The sequence below is a fragment of the Lampetra fluviatilis genome, chromosome 51 (assembly GCF_964198595.1).
Source record: "Lampetra fluviatilis chromosome 51, kcLamFluv1.1, whole genome shotgun sequence".
In the NCBI taxonomy this organism is placed as follows: Eukaryota; Metazoa; Chordata; class Hyperoartia; order Petromyzontiformes; family Petromyzontidae; genus Lampetra; species Lampetra fluviatilis.
The window spans coordinates 3,086,106-3,104,148 of NC_136325.1; the positions used below are offsets into that span (position 1 = coordinate 3,086,106).

Below are 18,043 nucleotides of genomic sequence, written 5' to 3' on the forward strand. Positions count from 1 at the left end.
TCAACCACGGCCGCATCCTGCGAATGATCTATTTACGGTGAACCCATTTATATTGCTGGGTGGACAGAGGCAGTGAGGGGGGGGGTAGTGGATTTGAGATGCGATGTAGCGTGCAGTTCAAACGCAACGTCAACAACGAGAAGACTTCAACTTTGAATCCGACGGCTCCTCTAAATGCCACCACGCGGTGACACGAATACCAGACGCGACACGCCACTCTTATGTGCGTGACGGGGGGTTTTTGAGACAACTTTGTAAATATAACGTCTGTGTATAGATATAGAAGAGGGGGGGGGGGAATCTGGCGAAATGACCGCAGGCTTTTAAATTGCCAGAATGTTTTCTTTTGGGCCCTATGGACACCACAACACCGTGCAGCTGTTTGCGGGCGTTGCCACACAGCTCTCCGCGTGCTTTTCGATTTGTTCCAGCGCGTTTCCTCGGCACTCTGTCCCGACGTTTCTCCTCCACGTGCCCGCACCTCCTTGAGGAATATTGCGTGCCCGAAGAAGTAGTTTTCCAGCACGTGGGCGAAACGTCGGAACGTCACGCCGAGCGAATAACACGCGGTGCAAACAGAAAGGAAATCCAGCGTGCGGCATTTAACCATTCCGCCCCCCAACGTTGGAGCATCTCGCGGTGCCACGTCTTGGTGGAAATAACCGCGGCTATGGACGTGCATTATGGACACGTTGGCAGTGTTAGGATCGCGTGTTAATCTGCGGTGGTGGGGGCTCCCCGTCGGTACGCGTGTTCTCAGGACACGACAAAATGTGTGTTTACCGCACGAAGCCCTCTGTCCATAGCGGAGGGCGCGAGGGGCTCGCGCGTGTGACACAGCGTGGCTTATCAACAACGACGACGACGACAAACATCTCCCGGTTGTTCGCTGGTGCGGTGCCAGCAAATTCCAGTTTCGCATCGATTGGGACACGCTCGATCGTTGGGACACTCGATTGTGCCCGACACGGACGCAAAGTATGTGTGTGTGCGTTGCAAGAGAAGTAAAAAATACATCACAGCTTGGGTGTGGATATTGATTTTTTTAAATTAGCAGTGTGCTTATATATACACACACACAATATGATCATCATCATAATCATCATCAGCGATCATTCTACTGCTGGACAAAGGTCTAATCCGCCCCCCACCAAAGCCACCATCTCTCACGGTCCTGCGATTTCACAATCCACCTAACATCGACGTGCAAACTGATCGAATCGCTCCATCTCCTTCGGCGGAAGTCTCCACCGACGCGCGTTCCACGACCTCCGCCGCCACTCGGCCCCACCGATTCCCTGCCGTCGGTCATCGTGCCTTCGGGGTGACCAACATCTCCTGCCCAAGCCTCGCTTTCTTACTTTTGTCAGCAACTGGAACGATGCCTTTGACCCGCGCGTGCTCTCTGAAGACACGTCGCGCGTGTTTATACAAAGCCGAGTTGCCACCTGTCGCCGTGGGGGGAAGATTTGATCCTGATTATTTTACTTGACAAAGTTCTGCCTCTCATCGCTGAAGGAGCCAATTTTAGAACGCCAAGTGAACGCGCGATTTTCAAAGCATTTTCATTTTCTTCCAGCCGCACGCGAACCGCAGCTTCCTATTTTGGCAGTTGAAGGGGGCCCGCTGGAATTACATACGAAGCTCACTGCGGCGTTTGTGTTCGACAAAGGCGCCACCTTGTTCCCACGGCATGTGCTGCAATGTTGCTTTTAGTGCCCTGCCCTGCCACGCGCGCTTCGGCTCCACGGAGGGAGAAGACGCGCGGGGCTTGCGGGAATTCACTACGACGCCCTTCGCAGCTCATCTCCCACCGGAAGCATTCATCTAAACTAAAAACGAAACAATTTTTTTTTTATTTGACCAGGTAACAGCCGACTGAGCGATGCAGCTCTTTTTTAAGAAGCGACCCGGCCACAAATAACGGCTCGGACAAAAGTGGCTTATCATCCATCACGTGGCAACTTTATAGCAGCCCAAAGAAAGTCTTAAAACGCATGCTCAAGATCTGCCATCGACGCAAGGCTGCTCTGACAATAACAAGCAGTGGAGTAGCAATCGAGTTGGTCGGCAGTGCCAACTGCACTAGGGCCTATGGGCTTATGGGACTGAGACAGGGGGCCTCTATTTCAATCCTTGTGCCAGTGCCCGTGTGACGCACGCTACGCCGCCAGTAAACATGGCTATAGGCTATGTTCCCTGGCCTGCCCTCGCTCTGCAGTGTGAATCCAATGTTGTTCTGGGGCTGCTATAAGGTGCGACGGGCAGCGCACGTGGCAATCCACCAATGGCTGCAGTCACGAGCTTGCACGTATCTGTTATGTGAGTGTATATCCATGAAGGTTCGTTTTTGGGTTAGATCGCGTGAATATGAATGTGTCGTTAAACCCGCCACCGTCCGATACAGCTGATTAGTAAGGGTTGTCACGTAAATAAAATTTGGCAATTACTTACTTCAGCACAACTAATTGGCACGTTTTGTTGAAGAGACAAACCTCACTATTTACGTGATCTAACCACCCCCCCCCCAAAAAAAAAACTTCACTATGGATAGTATTGGTCGCGAAAAGCCTACGTGTTAAACTGACTATATCGGTCGATCATTCTCCTTTGCTGCCCACATTGGCTGGAGCTCCCAACCCCCCAGACGTCCGTGCTGGCGACTCCCTGCTCCCCCCTGCCCCATTCAAGCCCAGGCTCAAGGCCTTCCTCCCTTCCTCTTTGCCTCGGCCCACCACTGACTGCCTCTCAAGAATAAATGTGCAATGAAATGGCGCGGTCACATTTCGACGCTACAGAAATCCACATTGCATTGTGTATTTTTTTCTTCGAACTATAACTTCTTATACTTGAACGTGTGTTTTTGTTGTTGAACATGTACACATGTATCATTCACATACATGAAAATATTCCATTTAAATACGAATAATACTAATAATGCCTTGATTTTACGGGACGCGCAATGCGCACGTTTAATTTTCGTTTTAACGGTGGCAACGATTATTGCTGCGGCGCATGTGGCTTCAGAGGTGGCTTTTAAAAGCAGGGGCTGTATTCAGCACCTCTCGGTGAACGCACGGAGAGAGATTTATGGAATTTTACGTGATGCCAGTCAAATTTAAAAGGAAATGATATGAGGCAGTGATATGACCGCTTGAGAGAGAGGGCACTAAGGAAGATAGGAAGAAGAAGCTTCGAAGGACAAAGATAAGAATGCCGAGATAGCTGTTGGGAAACTTTTGAAGAGATAGGTGCCGGAATGAAGAAGTTAGAACCTCAGCGGAAGGTTCTAGAGAAGGAATGGGGGGGGGGGTCAAGACTTAGATGGTTTGGCCGTGTGTTGAAAAGAGACAAAGAGGATGCAATGGGAAGGGCTATGCAGATTAGAAGCCCGTAGCCTCACACATAAACCCACAGCCTCACACAGAAACCCCAAAGAATCACAGAAATCCAGATTTACACACAAACCCATAGTGTCACATAGAAACCCATAGTGTCACATAAAACCCATAGACTCACTCAGAAGCACATACTCACAGAGAAACCCAAAGACTCACACAGAAACCGACCCGCACATAAACCCGTCGACTCGCACAAACTCATAGACACACACACAAACCCATAGACTCACACAGAAACCCATTGACTCACAGAGATGCGTCGGCTACCGATGCAGGACTGCAAGAGCCGGTAGGAAACCGAGGGGCGAGACGGGGGATTGCGGTGCCGCGAGACACGAGGAGGGTGGAGTTGACTGGAGAAGAGGTGCAGAGGAGAAGCGTGTGGATAGGGAAGCCCCGAGCAGTGACCCCGTGTGACAGGAAGAGGAAGTATGGCACAGAAGTGGTGTGGATATGGCACAGAAGCCATCAAACATAGACGGTAACTTGCGTCGTGCGCTTCCGGACGCACTTCTGTGGCCGTCTGGAACGCTCTTCCTTCCGACATTAGGAAGCCACCGGAGCTATGCACTTTTGAAACGTCCAAATTGAAAACTCATTTATTTTGAACCACTTTTTGTGTTTAGTTTGTTGTCCTTCCCGTGCACCTCCGATTAGCATGGTTGGCTATGTACGGTGCGAAAGAAGTAAAACATACAGAAGAGGTTTGTATATGTACCGTAAAACAACAACAATGACATTCCTCAAAAATATTTTTACGAAAGAAAATCAATTGATTCCGACTATAGTAGTATTTATCATACAATTACATGTTTAAGAATCCTTCACCAATTCATTTTTGTTAATAAATTGTAACGTTTTATCGCGATACTTTAAAAGCAAAACAGATGGTTTTCTTATAAGTTGTTACATAAACCAGGCCACACATGTCGTGTACGTGTGCGCGTGGGTGTCATTTGCCACGTGACACAACTGCACGGGTAACGGCGCAGCCCTGCAATTTCCTCGCCCACGCCGCTGCTGCCGGAAGGTGCCTCCACCAGAGGGCGCTCCAGCAGGGAGCACCACCTGGAGGGCGTTTCGGCCGACGCTCTTCTTCCACGCTTGCCAGACGTCTTCGGAGAAGAGGTTAAGAGCACCCACGCCTCACCCCTCGCCGGCGCGACTAAACTGCCACTCACCACCCCATTCATACGGCTGGGTGGACGGCGGCAGTGGCAGCGGAGGGGATTTACGAAATTAGCCACCGGCGTCTCAACCGTCGCGTCGGATCGAAAAGCGGCGGACCGTTGGGATTTCGAACGACAACTGCGTGGTGAACGTTGGTCGGGGCGGGGAGGGGTCGGGTGGAAAAAAAATTAGTATCTGTGACGTCGACGCGTCGCGGGAGCGAATGCGGATCCGAGCGAGGCTCGGTAATGCGTTTCTCGCTCCGCGGGACGAGCGCCGAATGCTCCAATGGACGACCCCCCCGGTGCGAGGTGCCCCCCCCCTGCCCCCGCCCCCCTCTCCCCCCCGCCCCCCCCCTCCCCCCCCCCACCCCTTTCGATGGCCAACGACAGCGCCCCGCGACGACGACGCAACGGACGCGCCGAATGCCGCGCGCAAACGCGCTGGACGGTGCAATTACGCGATCGTTAATTTGTGACCTTTCGTGATGAATATTCGTTTTTCTCTCATCGCTAGATCTAAGTGTTAGGGCTTTCCCGTAACCCGTGCCTAGGTAAGGACGTCACGCCACGGTTCACCTTCCACATGCTATTTACATGCCTCGCTCCTCCTGCCCGCCGCCGTCGTGCCTGCAACGAGACACAAAAGAAACACGGGCACCTCCGATTAGCACGGTTGGCTACGCGCGGCGCGAAATAAGTTCAACATACATACTGCCCATAGACTCAGCACTGCCCATAGACTCAGCACTGCCCATAGACTCAGCACTGCCCATAGACTCAGCACTGCCCATAGACTCAACACTGCACCTTCGATTAGCACGGTTGGATACGTGCGGTGCGAAAGAAGTTCAACAAACACACGTGCGTACGCGTTCATCACCGCGTACGGTATTCCCTCGTTATTCACGAGCTTGCCACCCATCCGCGAATCGAATGGGGAGTTCTACACGACTGCATCGAAAGTGATGAGATCGAGTGATGGGAGATAAAGTGTTGAGAGAGAATGTGATGTGAGAAAATTATGAGACAAAGTGAAGAAAGAGAATGTGATGTGAGAAAATTATGAGCTAAAGTGATGGGATAAAGTGATGAGAGAGAAAGCTTATTTACATATTCATTTAAGGTAATTCGTGAAAAAGGCCAATTTCATTATCGGCGAAATTTTCTATTCGCGAGCATCTCCAGAAACATATTCCGTCACAATAGTAATAATGCAATTTATAACGCGCAAATTTGCGGACCTAACGGCCGCAACTCAGAGGTGCGGAGCCAAGCTCAGAGTCGCTCGAAAGCGCGGTTATAGAGGTGAGTTTTTAAGTGTCTCTTGAAGGAGGCAATTGAGGTGATGCTGCGAATGTGCAGAGGGATGGCGTTCCAGACTGTTGGGGCTGCCACCGAGAAGCGGCGCAACAGACGTGACCATCCTGGATCTTGGTATCAAGAGGAGGTCGTGAGTCGCGCTGCGCAGGCATCTCCCTCGAGTTATTGAACGCGAGGGCCGAGAGAACAACCCACGGGGGTGAAGGCGAGAGACATCGTGCACACCGACGGGAGAAGTTAACGGGACTGGGCAAGGACTGCTCGCCGAGGTCGACGGGCGACGGTCGGATTGGTCCCGTCGCGGAAACTGTGATAAATGGCGATGGCTTGGGGAGAGGCCTTTTGTCCAGCAGTGGATCGATCATGGCCGATTATGATGGCAAAATTATTCTCGTTCGTGTACGGCCATTGTTGTCGATCCACTGCCGGATGAGGGACTCCTCCCCACCCTGTGCGGGTCGTGCGAGTCATTTTCCCATACTTCACCACACTGGCCAGCGCGGGATGGCCAAGGTAGGGAGCACAGACGTGGGAGCATAGAAGTATGGTACAACTGTGCATTGTACTGCAATGGCCCCTGTTGCCTATAGCACGTGTTTCATGCAACGGTGGTCGCCGACCCACAAAACAATCCAGGCTAAACGCTGCTCAGCTGCTGAGCCGTGATGAGACTTGGACGCGTTCCGGATGATTTGGTCAGGGGCTGGGTAATTTACCTTCACGTACAAATGATTACGCGGGTCAATATCCACGCGGAGCATTATAATAATAATAGTAATTAAAAAATGGATTAAGACGTGGAATTTAAAATCAATCGCAGCGGCCGCCAAGTTGCCTGCTCGGTCGATCGCGTCAACTGGAAATCCAATTTCTTCTGCCAATCCTGCATACCCCGGTGCGTGCAGGCATGGCGTTTCACGGGCTAATGTTGGGTAATTGATCTGCTATCAAAATCCCGCACGGTGGACGTTAAAACGGACCGCGTCTATTCTTCAGGGCCAATGGGAATCTGCTCACGACCTTAAGTAACGTTTGTCTGCCTGCGCTAACAGGGCGCTGCGGCGGAGAGATGTTAACTGCCTCGCCTGGTATGCAGGAAGTCGTGCGCTCGCTCATGACCCCTGTTTATTTGGAGTTTGCATGTCTCTCTCTCCCCGTGGTCGTGTGGATTTTTCTCCGGGTGCCCCGATTTTTCCCTCAACGTTCAGAATCAACATCACGCTTTTAAGGGTATTTGGCTGCTATATATTTCCACGTGATGGGCCACTTCGTTCAGCTATCATTTGTGACAGCCAGGTCGCTTCTGAAAAAGAGCTGTACAGCTCAGTGTGGTCTTACCTGGTTAAATAAAAATAGTTAAATTTCTTGTTTAGATGAGTGGATCTATAAACATCCCAAGGGGGAGGCTGAACAGCCCCAAAGTGCAATCCTATTTAAATAGGGCCCTGCATGAAAGATAATCAATTTTAAAAAACGTTCCAAGTATTTCCTCTGGTAGATATCAATAAAATACCACATTTCGGGTGGGCGGGGGGGGGAGCTAGAGCCCACATCGCCCCCTCCTGGTATCCGCCACGGCGTCGGTGTGTCGCCACCAGATGGCGATACTATGATACCACGATGCCACGAAATATCGCACAACGCGATATGGAATCAACATCACACGGTGCTTTTCGTCGCTCGTTGCATTTTTCTAAGACATCGACTTCCTGGTGAAATATATTTACGAAAACAAACGCAATGATGATGATGTTCAACCACCGTGCCATCAATTACTCCGGGAATCAGTTTGCCAAAGCAGCCGTTCAATGAGCAGCTATACATTTTCAGCTTTAACAGCCGAGTCCGTTGCTTCGTGAACATTTTGTCAGAAAAAGAAATACGCGGGAAAGAGAAAATTAGCAACGGTAATTGGCGACACGGCGATACTCCGCAAAACGGACGGTTCGATTTTCTGTGCGTCTTACATTGATCCCATAAGCACGCACATGTGTGGTCGCGCGACGCTGTCACGGAGGTGCTGTGCGTCGCCGACGAGTATCGCCTGCAGTCGTGACGCAGCAAGCGCGAGGGCTGGGTGATGTCGCCGCTTAGCTTCACCCAAATTTGTCACCTTGCGAGCGATTTGACAATTTGGAAAAACTGGGACCGTGACGCCAGCAAACGTGGCCTCCTCTTTAAATCCTTTATATTAAGTTCACTTGCTTGCTTGCGACCGTGCAAATCTTTCGATCGTTTATTAACCCACTTCCCGTGATCCAATCGAGCTGACATTTTGCACACAGACTCATTGTGCGTGACAATGTATTTTCGTGAAAAAAATTTTCCAAAAATTTTACACCTTTTAGGAATTTTTTTTTTTATTCTATTTAATTACCAATTGCTTAATGGTGGCAGACAATCATCTGACCCATAGGTGGCAGCCATCTCAAGCCAGAGGACGAGAGGACTCTAGCCGCCCGTTTCAAAGACCAATGTGGGCTGGGTTGTGGCCCATTGGACACGCATATAAAGGATTTATAGTGAAAAACTTTGTTTTTACGGGTTAATTTTTTTCTTGTTCTATCGAATCTAATTGTATATTTACAAAGAGTGCTTTCACTCAAGGCGCTTGACACAGCTTACAAAACGATGACACACGATAGAATGATTTAGATGGCAGTTGGGGAGGGGGTGCAAGGATTGAGTGACAGTGATAAAGGGGTACTTATGGATCACTAAAGTGAAGGGGAGGGACGGGAAGGAGTGGAGGGAAGAGGAAGGGAATGGGCAGTAGATAAGAGGCGAGGCTTTGAGAGAGAAATGGAAGGCGGTTAAGGAGGGGGACTGCTTCATGCACAAGGGAAGTTAATAACATCGTGGGATTTCCACTCCCCACCAAGATATAATGATATTTTACCAAATGGACAAGGGGATTATCATTGACCTTATATCGCACAAAATATCATGGCACCGCCATATCACGACAACCCTACAAAAAAAACACACACAGCCTTGCGAGCTATCCAGCCGTGGGCCTGCCAAATCCCAAGGCAAATCCTGCAGCCCTCGCGTGCAAGTGTGGCTGTGCGTGCGTCACTGAGCGGCCAGTTGAGCTTCATCAATCAATGGGCACCTCTTCTCAGCGATATTCAACTCGTGTGCCACGTCCGAGTTGGCGACAAATGAAACACATCAGCGGTGATTTGGGGGTAACACATTTATCTCGTGCTGCCAAACCCCCGATAGCTCAAGGATGCCTCCCGCAGGGATTTTACGGTCGAGTTCAAAAATCGAACCTGTAAATGACAACGAAAACCCATCAGCGTTGAGCCTTGGTGACGATGCCGCGCTCATGAGTCCGAATTAGGGTGAAACTGGTCCACAGTTGACCTGTCACCGCATCACTGCTGCCTGTCAGTTGGTCACATTTGCTCCAATTTATTTTGATGGTGATCTAAGACAAGCAGACAACAATGCAGCAGCACCTGCGGGAAACGGCGATGGGCTTTCAGTTTTTGCATAAAGCACAGGGGGGCCCAAGTGTGTGTTTTATTTATATGCGAGCGAGGGCCCGGTTTGAAACGCAACATCAAGACGAGGACCAAAGGGAGCCTCACGCACCCTCTCGGCCACCTGGCATCGGAATCACAACAGAGCACGAAGCTGATTTCCTTTCCGTAATTGGCAATCCATTGCCAACGGGGTGAAGCCATTAGTTATTCCCAATTGCAGTTTATGTTATTAGAAATTGAGGCAATTGTCAGTCGGGAGCCTTGTTCTTTAATTTTAATGGCCAAACGTCTGGAGTATGGGCATCGTTATATGCACAGCGGAGTGTCAGAGACTTGCAGGTGGTAAAGATTTAGGAATGCATTTTGCGATTGGTGCCAGAACGATGTGGCACTACTTGAGCGTATTGGCACAAGACAGAGGAGAGGAAAGTGGAAACAAATGACGAAATGTGCAGTGCACACCTGGATTGTGATGATGATGATTAATTTAATGTATATGCATCTAAAACTGTACTTAAATGTGCAACAGCTACGAAAACGTTCCTAGCAGTGAGCAGACAAAGAGATAGCGCAGTGATAAAGTGCGCAGAGTATAAGGTAAAGGTGCAGCCCTGAAATTGCCTACTCATGCCACTGCTGGCGGAAGGGCCTCCCCAATAGCGAGAGCTCCAGAGAGCCCCTCCCGAGGGTGTTTTGGCCTACTCTTCCACACTGGCCAGAAATGTTGTAAGCGGAGGGGAGTACCCAAAACACTTTACCCTCCCGCACCACACGCGGATCTCCCGATCAGCTGACTGTGGTGTGCCGATTTATACCGCTGGACGGACAGAGGCAAAGACGGCGATTAAAGAAACCTGCCCCACCGTATCAACTGCCGCACAGGAGATGGAACCGAAGTCGCGGAACCCCCGCATTGCAAGTCCAGCGTGCTGACCGTGACACCTGGGGCAGCGTCCCCGAATATATAACTGTGCTCAAATGTGCAATGGCTAAGATACTATGCCCTGGAGGTGAGCAGGTACCGCATGGAATGAATGAGGCCAGAATGGAGAGCATATGAAAGAAAAAATATTTCGCATGGCGAATGTGATGATGGGAATTATAAATACGAGCTATTATTAAATCACTTAATTGCCTTTCCTAAGCAGTTGCAAGGGGAAAACAGTGTCGGTGCTGAGCTGGTGAGAATCCCTTTGAGCCAACACTGCCCCGGGGGCAAATGCAGCATTGATAATTATGTAAATGTGACATATACGCAAACTCACAGCCTTTGATGGGCTGTTGGGGCCAGTGCAGTGAACATGCACCTATGAAGGCCGGCACAGCACACGAGGGGGTGGTGTGGCCGTGACTGTGATGCTGTAATGTTGTCTCCCGAGCGCTGATGTTTACACAGGCCCAGGACCGACGGAGATAATTGTTACTGATGTTAGCGACGAGCAGGAATCGAGCTCAGGTTGCCAGGTTCAGAGCTCAGCACGGTAACCACTGCTGTCAGCGATCACCTATGGAGGTCGGAGGTGGGCGCCCAACACCTCGCCCGGCCGCCTTTGTCTCCCTAGTGGCGATATTTACACACCGCACCAGGCACTCGCTTGAGGCTGAGTAGATTGATAGGAGGCCCAGGACCGTATCAGATAATCCGTCACTGGTGTTGGCCGCGAGCAGGAACCGAACTCGGGCGACCGGGTTTGTAGCGCAGTGCGCTAACCGCTACAACACCGCTCCACGCACACACGCACGTGCACACTCGCGCGCAGATTCAGCGAGATGTAATTTGTGACTCCTATTCATCTTGGCGGACGTCACCTCAATTAGCCAAATGAGCCAGCCTTGGGTTTCCAGACTAATGACGGTCACCCGTGGGGAGTGCTCGACAGGCCCACGTCGCGTGACATGGAAAGATTGTCGTTCACTCAGCCTTAACGTCTCACGCCCCCCCCCCCCGCCGCACGCGCACAACCTGCACGCCGCCTGAGACGAGGCACTGGGACGCTGTAATAAATCTAAACGATTATTAGAAAATGATGTTCATTGCGTAACAAGGCACGGTAACAAAACTGGCTGCTGCGTGTAATGCATGAAAAGGTTGTTGTTGTTGTTTCTTTTCTGCAACAAAAGCCACCTTGAGAAAGAAACACTTTTATCCCATTCTCATGCCAATGACGTGCCCGTGTGTACGTCATCGGCACATCTTCAGGTCGCAAGAAGTACCGAGGCTCCCACAAAGGGCAATGCGGGTGAGCGGACAAGAGTTGAATTCTCTGTCCTGGCGGCAGGCAACAAGGAAGGAGGCCACCATGAGACTGAGACATTTTACTGGACATCTGTGTAAAAGAGCTTTATAGCGCATCGGATTCCTCCAGTATAAACAAATATCCTGATTCTGATTCGTTGGCCAAGTTGGGGATTCCGCCATCGTGTCGCCCCGAACGAGGTGCGCTGGGCGACTTACGAGTGGAGCGTCTCACCCTCCTGGTCGACCATCAGGGTCGAGGGTTCCAGCCGGTTTTTGAGAATCGACAATTACGTCACGTTTCAGTGAATGGTAAACACCCAGGGCTTGATCTCTCACTGACAAAACAAGAGTTTGGGCCACAAGTATGCCTCGAGACAGGACGGCAGACGAGAAACACGAGGCCTCAGTTAGGTGCAACGCTGTGCAGTAGGAGGGGGGGGGGGGGAGGGAAAAAATATTTTCGGGGTCGCTGATCTCCGGGTAGACCCGGCTTGAAGCTAATCCCCGGTTGTACCTCGAGGTTACCGGCCGCGGTGGTGGCATGAACCGATCACGTACAACACGACACGGTCAGATTCTTACCCGACTCAACGCAGGCGCCCGCGACGTTAACAACCGCGACACTCTTTGTGCAGCGGCAGGGGGCCTAGCGATCTCGGCACGAACCTCGGCCGCGGGGAATAAAAGGGGGGGGGGGGGGTGGGTCCCCACCCACCCTACGCTTTGGTGGGGCCCCTCCGGGAACCGCCTGCGCGCTCAATCGCCGCTACGTCTCCCCCCCCCCCCCCCCCGGCGGGCAGCCGCGTGGGCGAGGAGAAGCAGCGGGTTACCGGTTGCGGCCGCGGCGACGGTCACACCGCCCTGGTGAGGTCCTCGATGTCCACCAGCATGGCATCCTGCTCCATGTGCAGCTCATCCCTCACCAGCAGCAGCTGCACCAGCTCCTCGTTCAGGCCTGGAACGTGACAAACACGCACCGCACGCGACACACACACGTGACACACACGCACGCGACACACACACACGCGACACACACACACACACACATGACACACACGCACGCGCCCGCACACGGACCCTCTTTTTCCCACAGCGCAACCAGGCCAGCCCGGCGTGGCCCTGGGTTGCTTTTTTTCCACTGCAGAAGCCGATCCGCACCGCTGACGGACGCGGCGACGCCGCGGACCTCACGGCGAGCCGACCGACGTCACCCACACGCGTCGGACGCGTCATTATCCCCGCCCCTGGCCCTGCTTGGCTGCCCCCCCCACCCCTCCAAGCCAGATTCAGATGTCTCGCGTAGGCGAGTGCGTCACGGCGTTTTGTTTGCGGCCGCTCGGCACAGCCGAGACCAAGCTCTGGCCGTGACTCGGCGGTCAAAAACCAACGGCGCGATCCGGCGGCTGGGCTCGCACACTCTCCTCTCACGACCCAACCAACCACTGCGCCCACGGCACCAAACTAAAAGTGAGCACAGCAGCAGAGTCAATAAAGCTCACGAGGCAGAGAGGGCGGGGGGGGGAGCAGTGTCGCTGCATTCGTGAGCCACGGCGATGAAGAGCGCCGTGTATTTATTCCACCGTTCCTCCTTCGCGGAGGCCTGGCCGTGGCCATGATGATGGAAGCGCTGTGTCGTGCTGCTGGGCCTTTGGGAAATTGGTGGCTCTCAAATCCAGGCCCACAGCACACGCTTTTAAATATTTTATTCAAAAAGAATAAGTAAGAAGGTGCGGCCCTGGGATGAATTGCTCATGCTGCCGCCACTGGGGGAAGGGACTCCCGGAGAGGCAGATCTCGTGAGCTCTCTCTAAAGGGTATTTTGCCTACTCTACCATGCTGGCGAGATAACTATATTTGTAATATTTAGTTTTTATATCGTGTTATTTATGTACCCGCATCACGCAACGCTGCACAATCAGCTAATTAAGGGGCACTCATACAGGTTAGGGGAAACGGGGAGTTCCCCGGAGAAAACTCACACGTGCAAAGGAGCAACGCTCTATCCCATACACACTCTGCTGTACCCCTTCCTCCTCGACGGTTTTCTCAGGATCTTCTGGTTTTTCCCTATCCACATTCAGAATCAACATGCGTTTATCGTATTTGGCTGCTACAAATATCCACACGATGATAAGTCACTTTGTTGAGCGATCATATGTGGCCAGCCAGGTCACTTCTGTAAAAAAAAAAAGGTTTATAGTTTATATTATTATGTTGCTTGTTTGCAAAGGGAAGCTTCGCTGAGACTCTCGACTCTTCACCTGGGGGGGGGTTCCGCAGCCGTGGGCAGCGGATGCCGATGTGGAATCTCAATTGCGTTACCTTGCGGGTTTTTTTTTTATTCTTCAACATTGGGATATTTTGACCAACTCCCGTAACACGCATGCTTTATTATTCATTATTGTTTTTATCCTATATTTATTTGCTTTAAAGCTATCGCGAGGAAAATGGAGAACCCAGAAGAAAGCCGTGCAGGACAGGGGGAGAACTTACAAACCGCACGCAGAGAGGCGCCCGAGTCGGGAATCGAACCCCGGCCGTCCCTCGCCGTGAGCTGCGAGCGTTGCGACAGGGCGTGAACCTGCCACCGAGACTGTTTGCCAGTCTAAACGACGGAATCACCGACAGGCATGGGCAGCCTCTTGAGATTTACCGGGCGTCCGCCACCTCATTGCAGGCACCGGCAACGGCGGACGTTTTATGTCACCGGCGCGTCCGTTAAATCTGTCAAATCTGTCCGTCCGTGTGCTCACAGAAATTCCCAGGTTTAATGGCGACAATAAATTGCAAGTGGCTGAAACCAATGGAGCTGCAATTCTTGCCTTTAATGGTGAGGGAGGGGGGGGGGGGGACGATTGTTGGTTACAGAATGAAAAAATAAAATAACAGATGCTCTGAAGTAAAAAGAGAAATAAAATAATAAATTTTGATTTTTAAGCGTGGCGCTAAAATGTTTGAATTATTAATCACGAGCAATGGGCGCAATATTGCGCAAAGTTGCGGGGCATGTATTTTACGCTTAATTAACAACATTGAAGCAGTGTCTGATGATAACACTAACAAAAGCTTTCTACGTTAACGAGATTATTATTAAGAATTTGGAAACAGTTATAAGAACACACAAATTCATTTGGACGACAATTACGGCTTTTGCCACGGTAAAAAATGAAAAAGAAATCCAATTACGCTTCGGGTTCAAACGGAAGTGAAATTCAGAGAGCGCGTTTGGGCGCCACAATAGGAGCGCCCCACATCCCCCCTCCACGATTGGCGAAATGGACTTAATGACCCTGCAATTGCTGATGAACAAGGGCACTTCCACTCCCACTCCGCACCATAATAGCACGAGCGTGGTAAAAAAAGAAAACCAAACGTCCGTCGTTTATTTTGCCTTTGCACTCCGACCCCCTAAGCTAAACGTTTCACTTCACCAGGTAAAGGCCCCATTGAGCTCCGTGGCTCTTTCTTTCAAAAGTGACCTGGCTTATCACAAATGATAGCTCAACGAAGTGGCTTATCATCGCGTGGAAATTTATAGCGGCCAAATACTCCGCGACGTTGATTCTAAATATGGGAGGGAAAAACCGGAGGACACGAGACCACGGCCAGAGAGGCACCAAATATACAGCAGGCGTCAGGGTCGGGGATCGAATTCACGACCGCCTGAATACCAATACCAGGCGAGGTGGTTAACATCTCGCCACCGTGGCGCCCTTTGTCACTGATGCGCACGCAGGTGCCGCTGCTTCTGTCTCCCACAGCCTGGAATCGCACTTCAGACTCGAGACTTCATTTCAGCCGCCAAGGCCCATTGAGCTAATCATCTCCTTTACAACGACGACCAGCGGGCCTGCATTATAATTACGCTACTTATAAAATGAAATGAGCCCGTCTGTATGATTGCAAATGAACTCGCTGTGTGCTTCTGCAGAGCAGTATGGGTAAAGAGCCAATGTGAGCAGATCTCCGGCTCTGGGTGTCGACATAAACAAACATTTTTGTGTATCAATGCTATTCAGTAGCATTCGTTCGAGCAAGAAAGATTTTAACCGCCTTGGTCTCATCCGCAGAGTCAGGCTGCTTGCTTAACTAATGTTTGGAAAGACAATTTGTCTGATGGACGAAAGAAATCCGTTTGTTTACAAGTAGAGGCACAGAATGGAGTTCTGCCCAGATACGCTTTGACTGCTGCTATAATTTAGAGCTTAAAGGTGAACTTACACCATCGAGATGTCTGACCCACAATAAGACCTTTCCCCCGTGCTATAATACATTAACTTCACCTTGGCACTGACAGTGCCTTCAATGGAATTACATTGACCATTAAAGGCCCCTTAATGATCGCACGAACACCCGTAGAAGGGAAGGAACAACAGCAGGAGGTGGATCCGAGGAACGCCGACGGCTACGACGTGGTCGTGGCGGCGAGGTGCCACCAAACAGCGTTGCGGCAAAGAGCAGCGGCAGCGCGAGAGGAAGGCAAAGAGAGAGAGAGGATGAGTTGGAAAGATGGAATGGAGGAGGAGATGGCACGAGAGCGGAGAGTGTTGGCAATGAAGCATCAGCAGCAGATGTGATACAATGATGACGACGGTGATGACGATGACGACGATCATAAACAGTGGTGGACTTCTACTGCTGCAGCCCCCACCCTCGGAGCCACGGCCCCCCCCCCCGCCCCCCGAGTCCCCCGTGGGCGTCGCTGCCCAGCGAGCGACCTTACTCTCGATCTGGGAGTGCAGATCGTTGACGATGACCTGCAGCTGGCCCAGGGTCATCTCCTGCATGTCGGCCGGCTTGAGGCTCCTCTTCATCAGGCTCTCGCTGATGTGCGGCAAATGTGGCAGCTGCAGGACACGCAGACACGCACGCACACGCAGACACGCACGCACACGCAGACACGCACACACATGCACGCACTCAATAGATGACGACCCAGCGTCGAAATGATAAGACGTTCGAACGGCTAACGCCTTGCCCGTGTTATAACCGGAATTGTGAATATTAAAACGTGGCGAAGGGCAAAGGTGAAGGCTCGCAATGTCTGGCTCCATAAAGTCAAGCGACTATTTTTATTTTGCCAGCTAAGGCCCACTGAGCTATGCAGCTCTTTTTCAGAAGCGACCTGGCCACGAATGAGAGCTCGACGAGGTGGCTTATAACGTGGACATTCATAGCAGCCAAACACTCGAAATTCATCTTCATTCTGGGTTATCATTGTGCGCGAATTTAAACCAATGCATGTTTCGAAATTTGGAGGGAATAACCGGGGGACCCAGAAAAAAATCCACGCGACCACGAGGAGAGAGAAACACGCAAACTCCAAATGAACAGCAGGTGTCAGGGTCTGGATCGAACCCACGACTTCCTGCATACCAGGCGAGGTAGTTAACATCTCGCCACCGTAGCTCACACCGCTGCTGTTGAAAGGACCTCCACGAGAGGGAGCTCTACAGAGCCCCCTCTACGCGGGGGGGGGGGGGGCAGTTCGGCCTCGTCGTCGCAGGCTGGCTACATGTCCCGTTGTTTCGGGAGATCAAATCGAATCGATCTCCTCCGGATTGCGAGTACGGCGCACCGTGCACCGTTACGCCACGGCAGCATCCCCCCCAATCGAGCGATTTGCATCGGAACGGAATGAGAAGGAAATCTGGAATTAAAATCAATTGATCGGCACGTCTTCAGGTCGGAAGACGTGCCGAGACTCCCACGAGACCCCTTCTAGTCTACCCATCGCAGAATCCCCTTCACCGGCGTTCAAAAGGACAGGTTTATGGAGTGAAGAAATAAACATCAAGGGAGAGGCGTCACATCGACGCCGCTGGTGCTGCTGCCACTGTTAAAGCGGCAGAAATCAAGCGGAACTGGGCAGGTCGCGTCAATGGCAACCACTGACGAGAGATGAATGGCGAACCCGACTCCGGCAGCGGAGACCCAAGGGTCTTCTGAAGGGAAGACAAGCCGAGGAAGACAGCGAGATTCAAATCGCACAGTCCGGAGGCCACGACTGGATACAAATGAAGAAGGGAAGGAACAACAGTGGCACGCGGCTGGTGCGTATTTAAGGTGGTGGCAGGCGGAATCCATCCAGAGGCATTCGCACAATGGTGGTCGTGTCACTACAGTGGTGGTCATTCACAATAAAAGTTTTTGGGTTAGATCGCGTTATTTATAAACATGTCGCAACCCTCCACCACCCGACACGGCCAATCAGTAAAAAATGTGTCACGTTGACAAAACATAAATAGTTCACCACTTTAGCCCACTGGTGTGTTGAAGAGTGAATCCACAACATTTACAATTTGAGTCCGACGTTTCGCTGGAAATTACATCCAGCATATTCGGGCGAATTGCCAGAATAGTGAAGCCATCCACCTGCTTCTGGTCTTAAATAGTGCAGTATGACGTCATCATTGT

At 51.4% G+C, this 18,043-nt stretch overlaps 1 protein-coding gene across 3 annotated transcripts in view; it reads right to left on the reverse strand.

Annotated features, from left to right (window-relative positions):
• Positions 1 to 5,080: 5,080 nt before the first annotated feature.
• Positions 5,081 to 18,043, reverse strand: part of SCHIP1 (schwannomin interacting protein 1) — a 272,191-nt gene continuing 259,228 nt past the window's right edge. For all 3 annotated transcript variants that reach the window (XM_078878559.1, XM_078878560.1, XM_078878561.1), the window contains 3 exons: positions 16,350 to 16,473; positions 12,457 to 12,581; positions 5,081 to 5,200 (listed from right to left, as the gene is read on the reverse strand). In XM_078878559.1, coding sequence (XP_078734685.1) covers positions 12,478 to 12,581; positions 16,350 to 16,473 — 228 coding nt within the window. In that variant the 3' untranslated portion in view covers positions 5,081 to 5,200; positions 12,457 to 12,477. The remainder of the gene's footprint in view (positions 5,201 to 12,456; positions 12,582 to 16,349; positions 16,474 to 18,043) is intronic.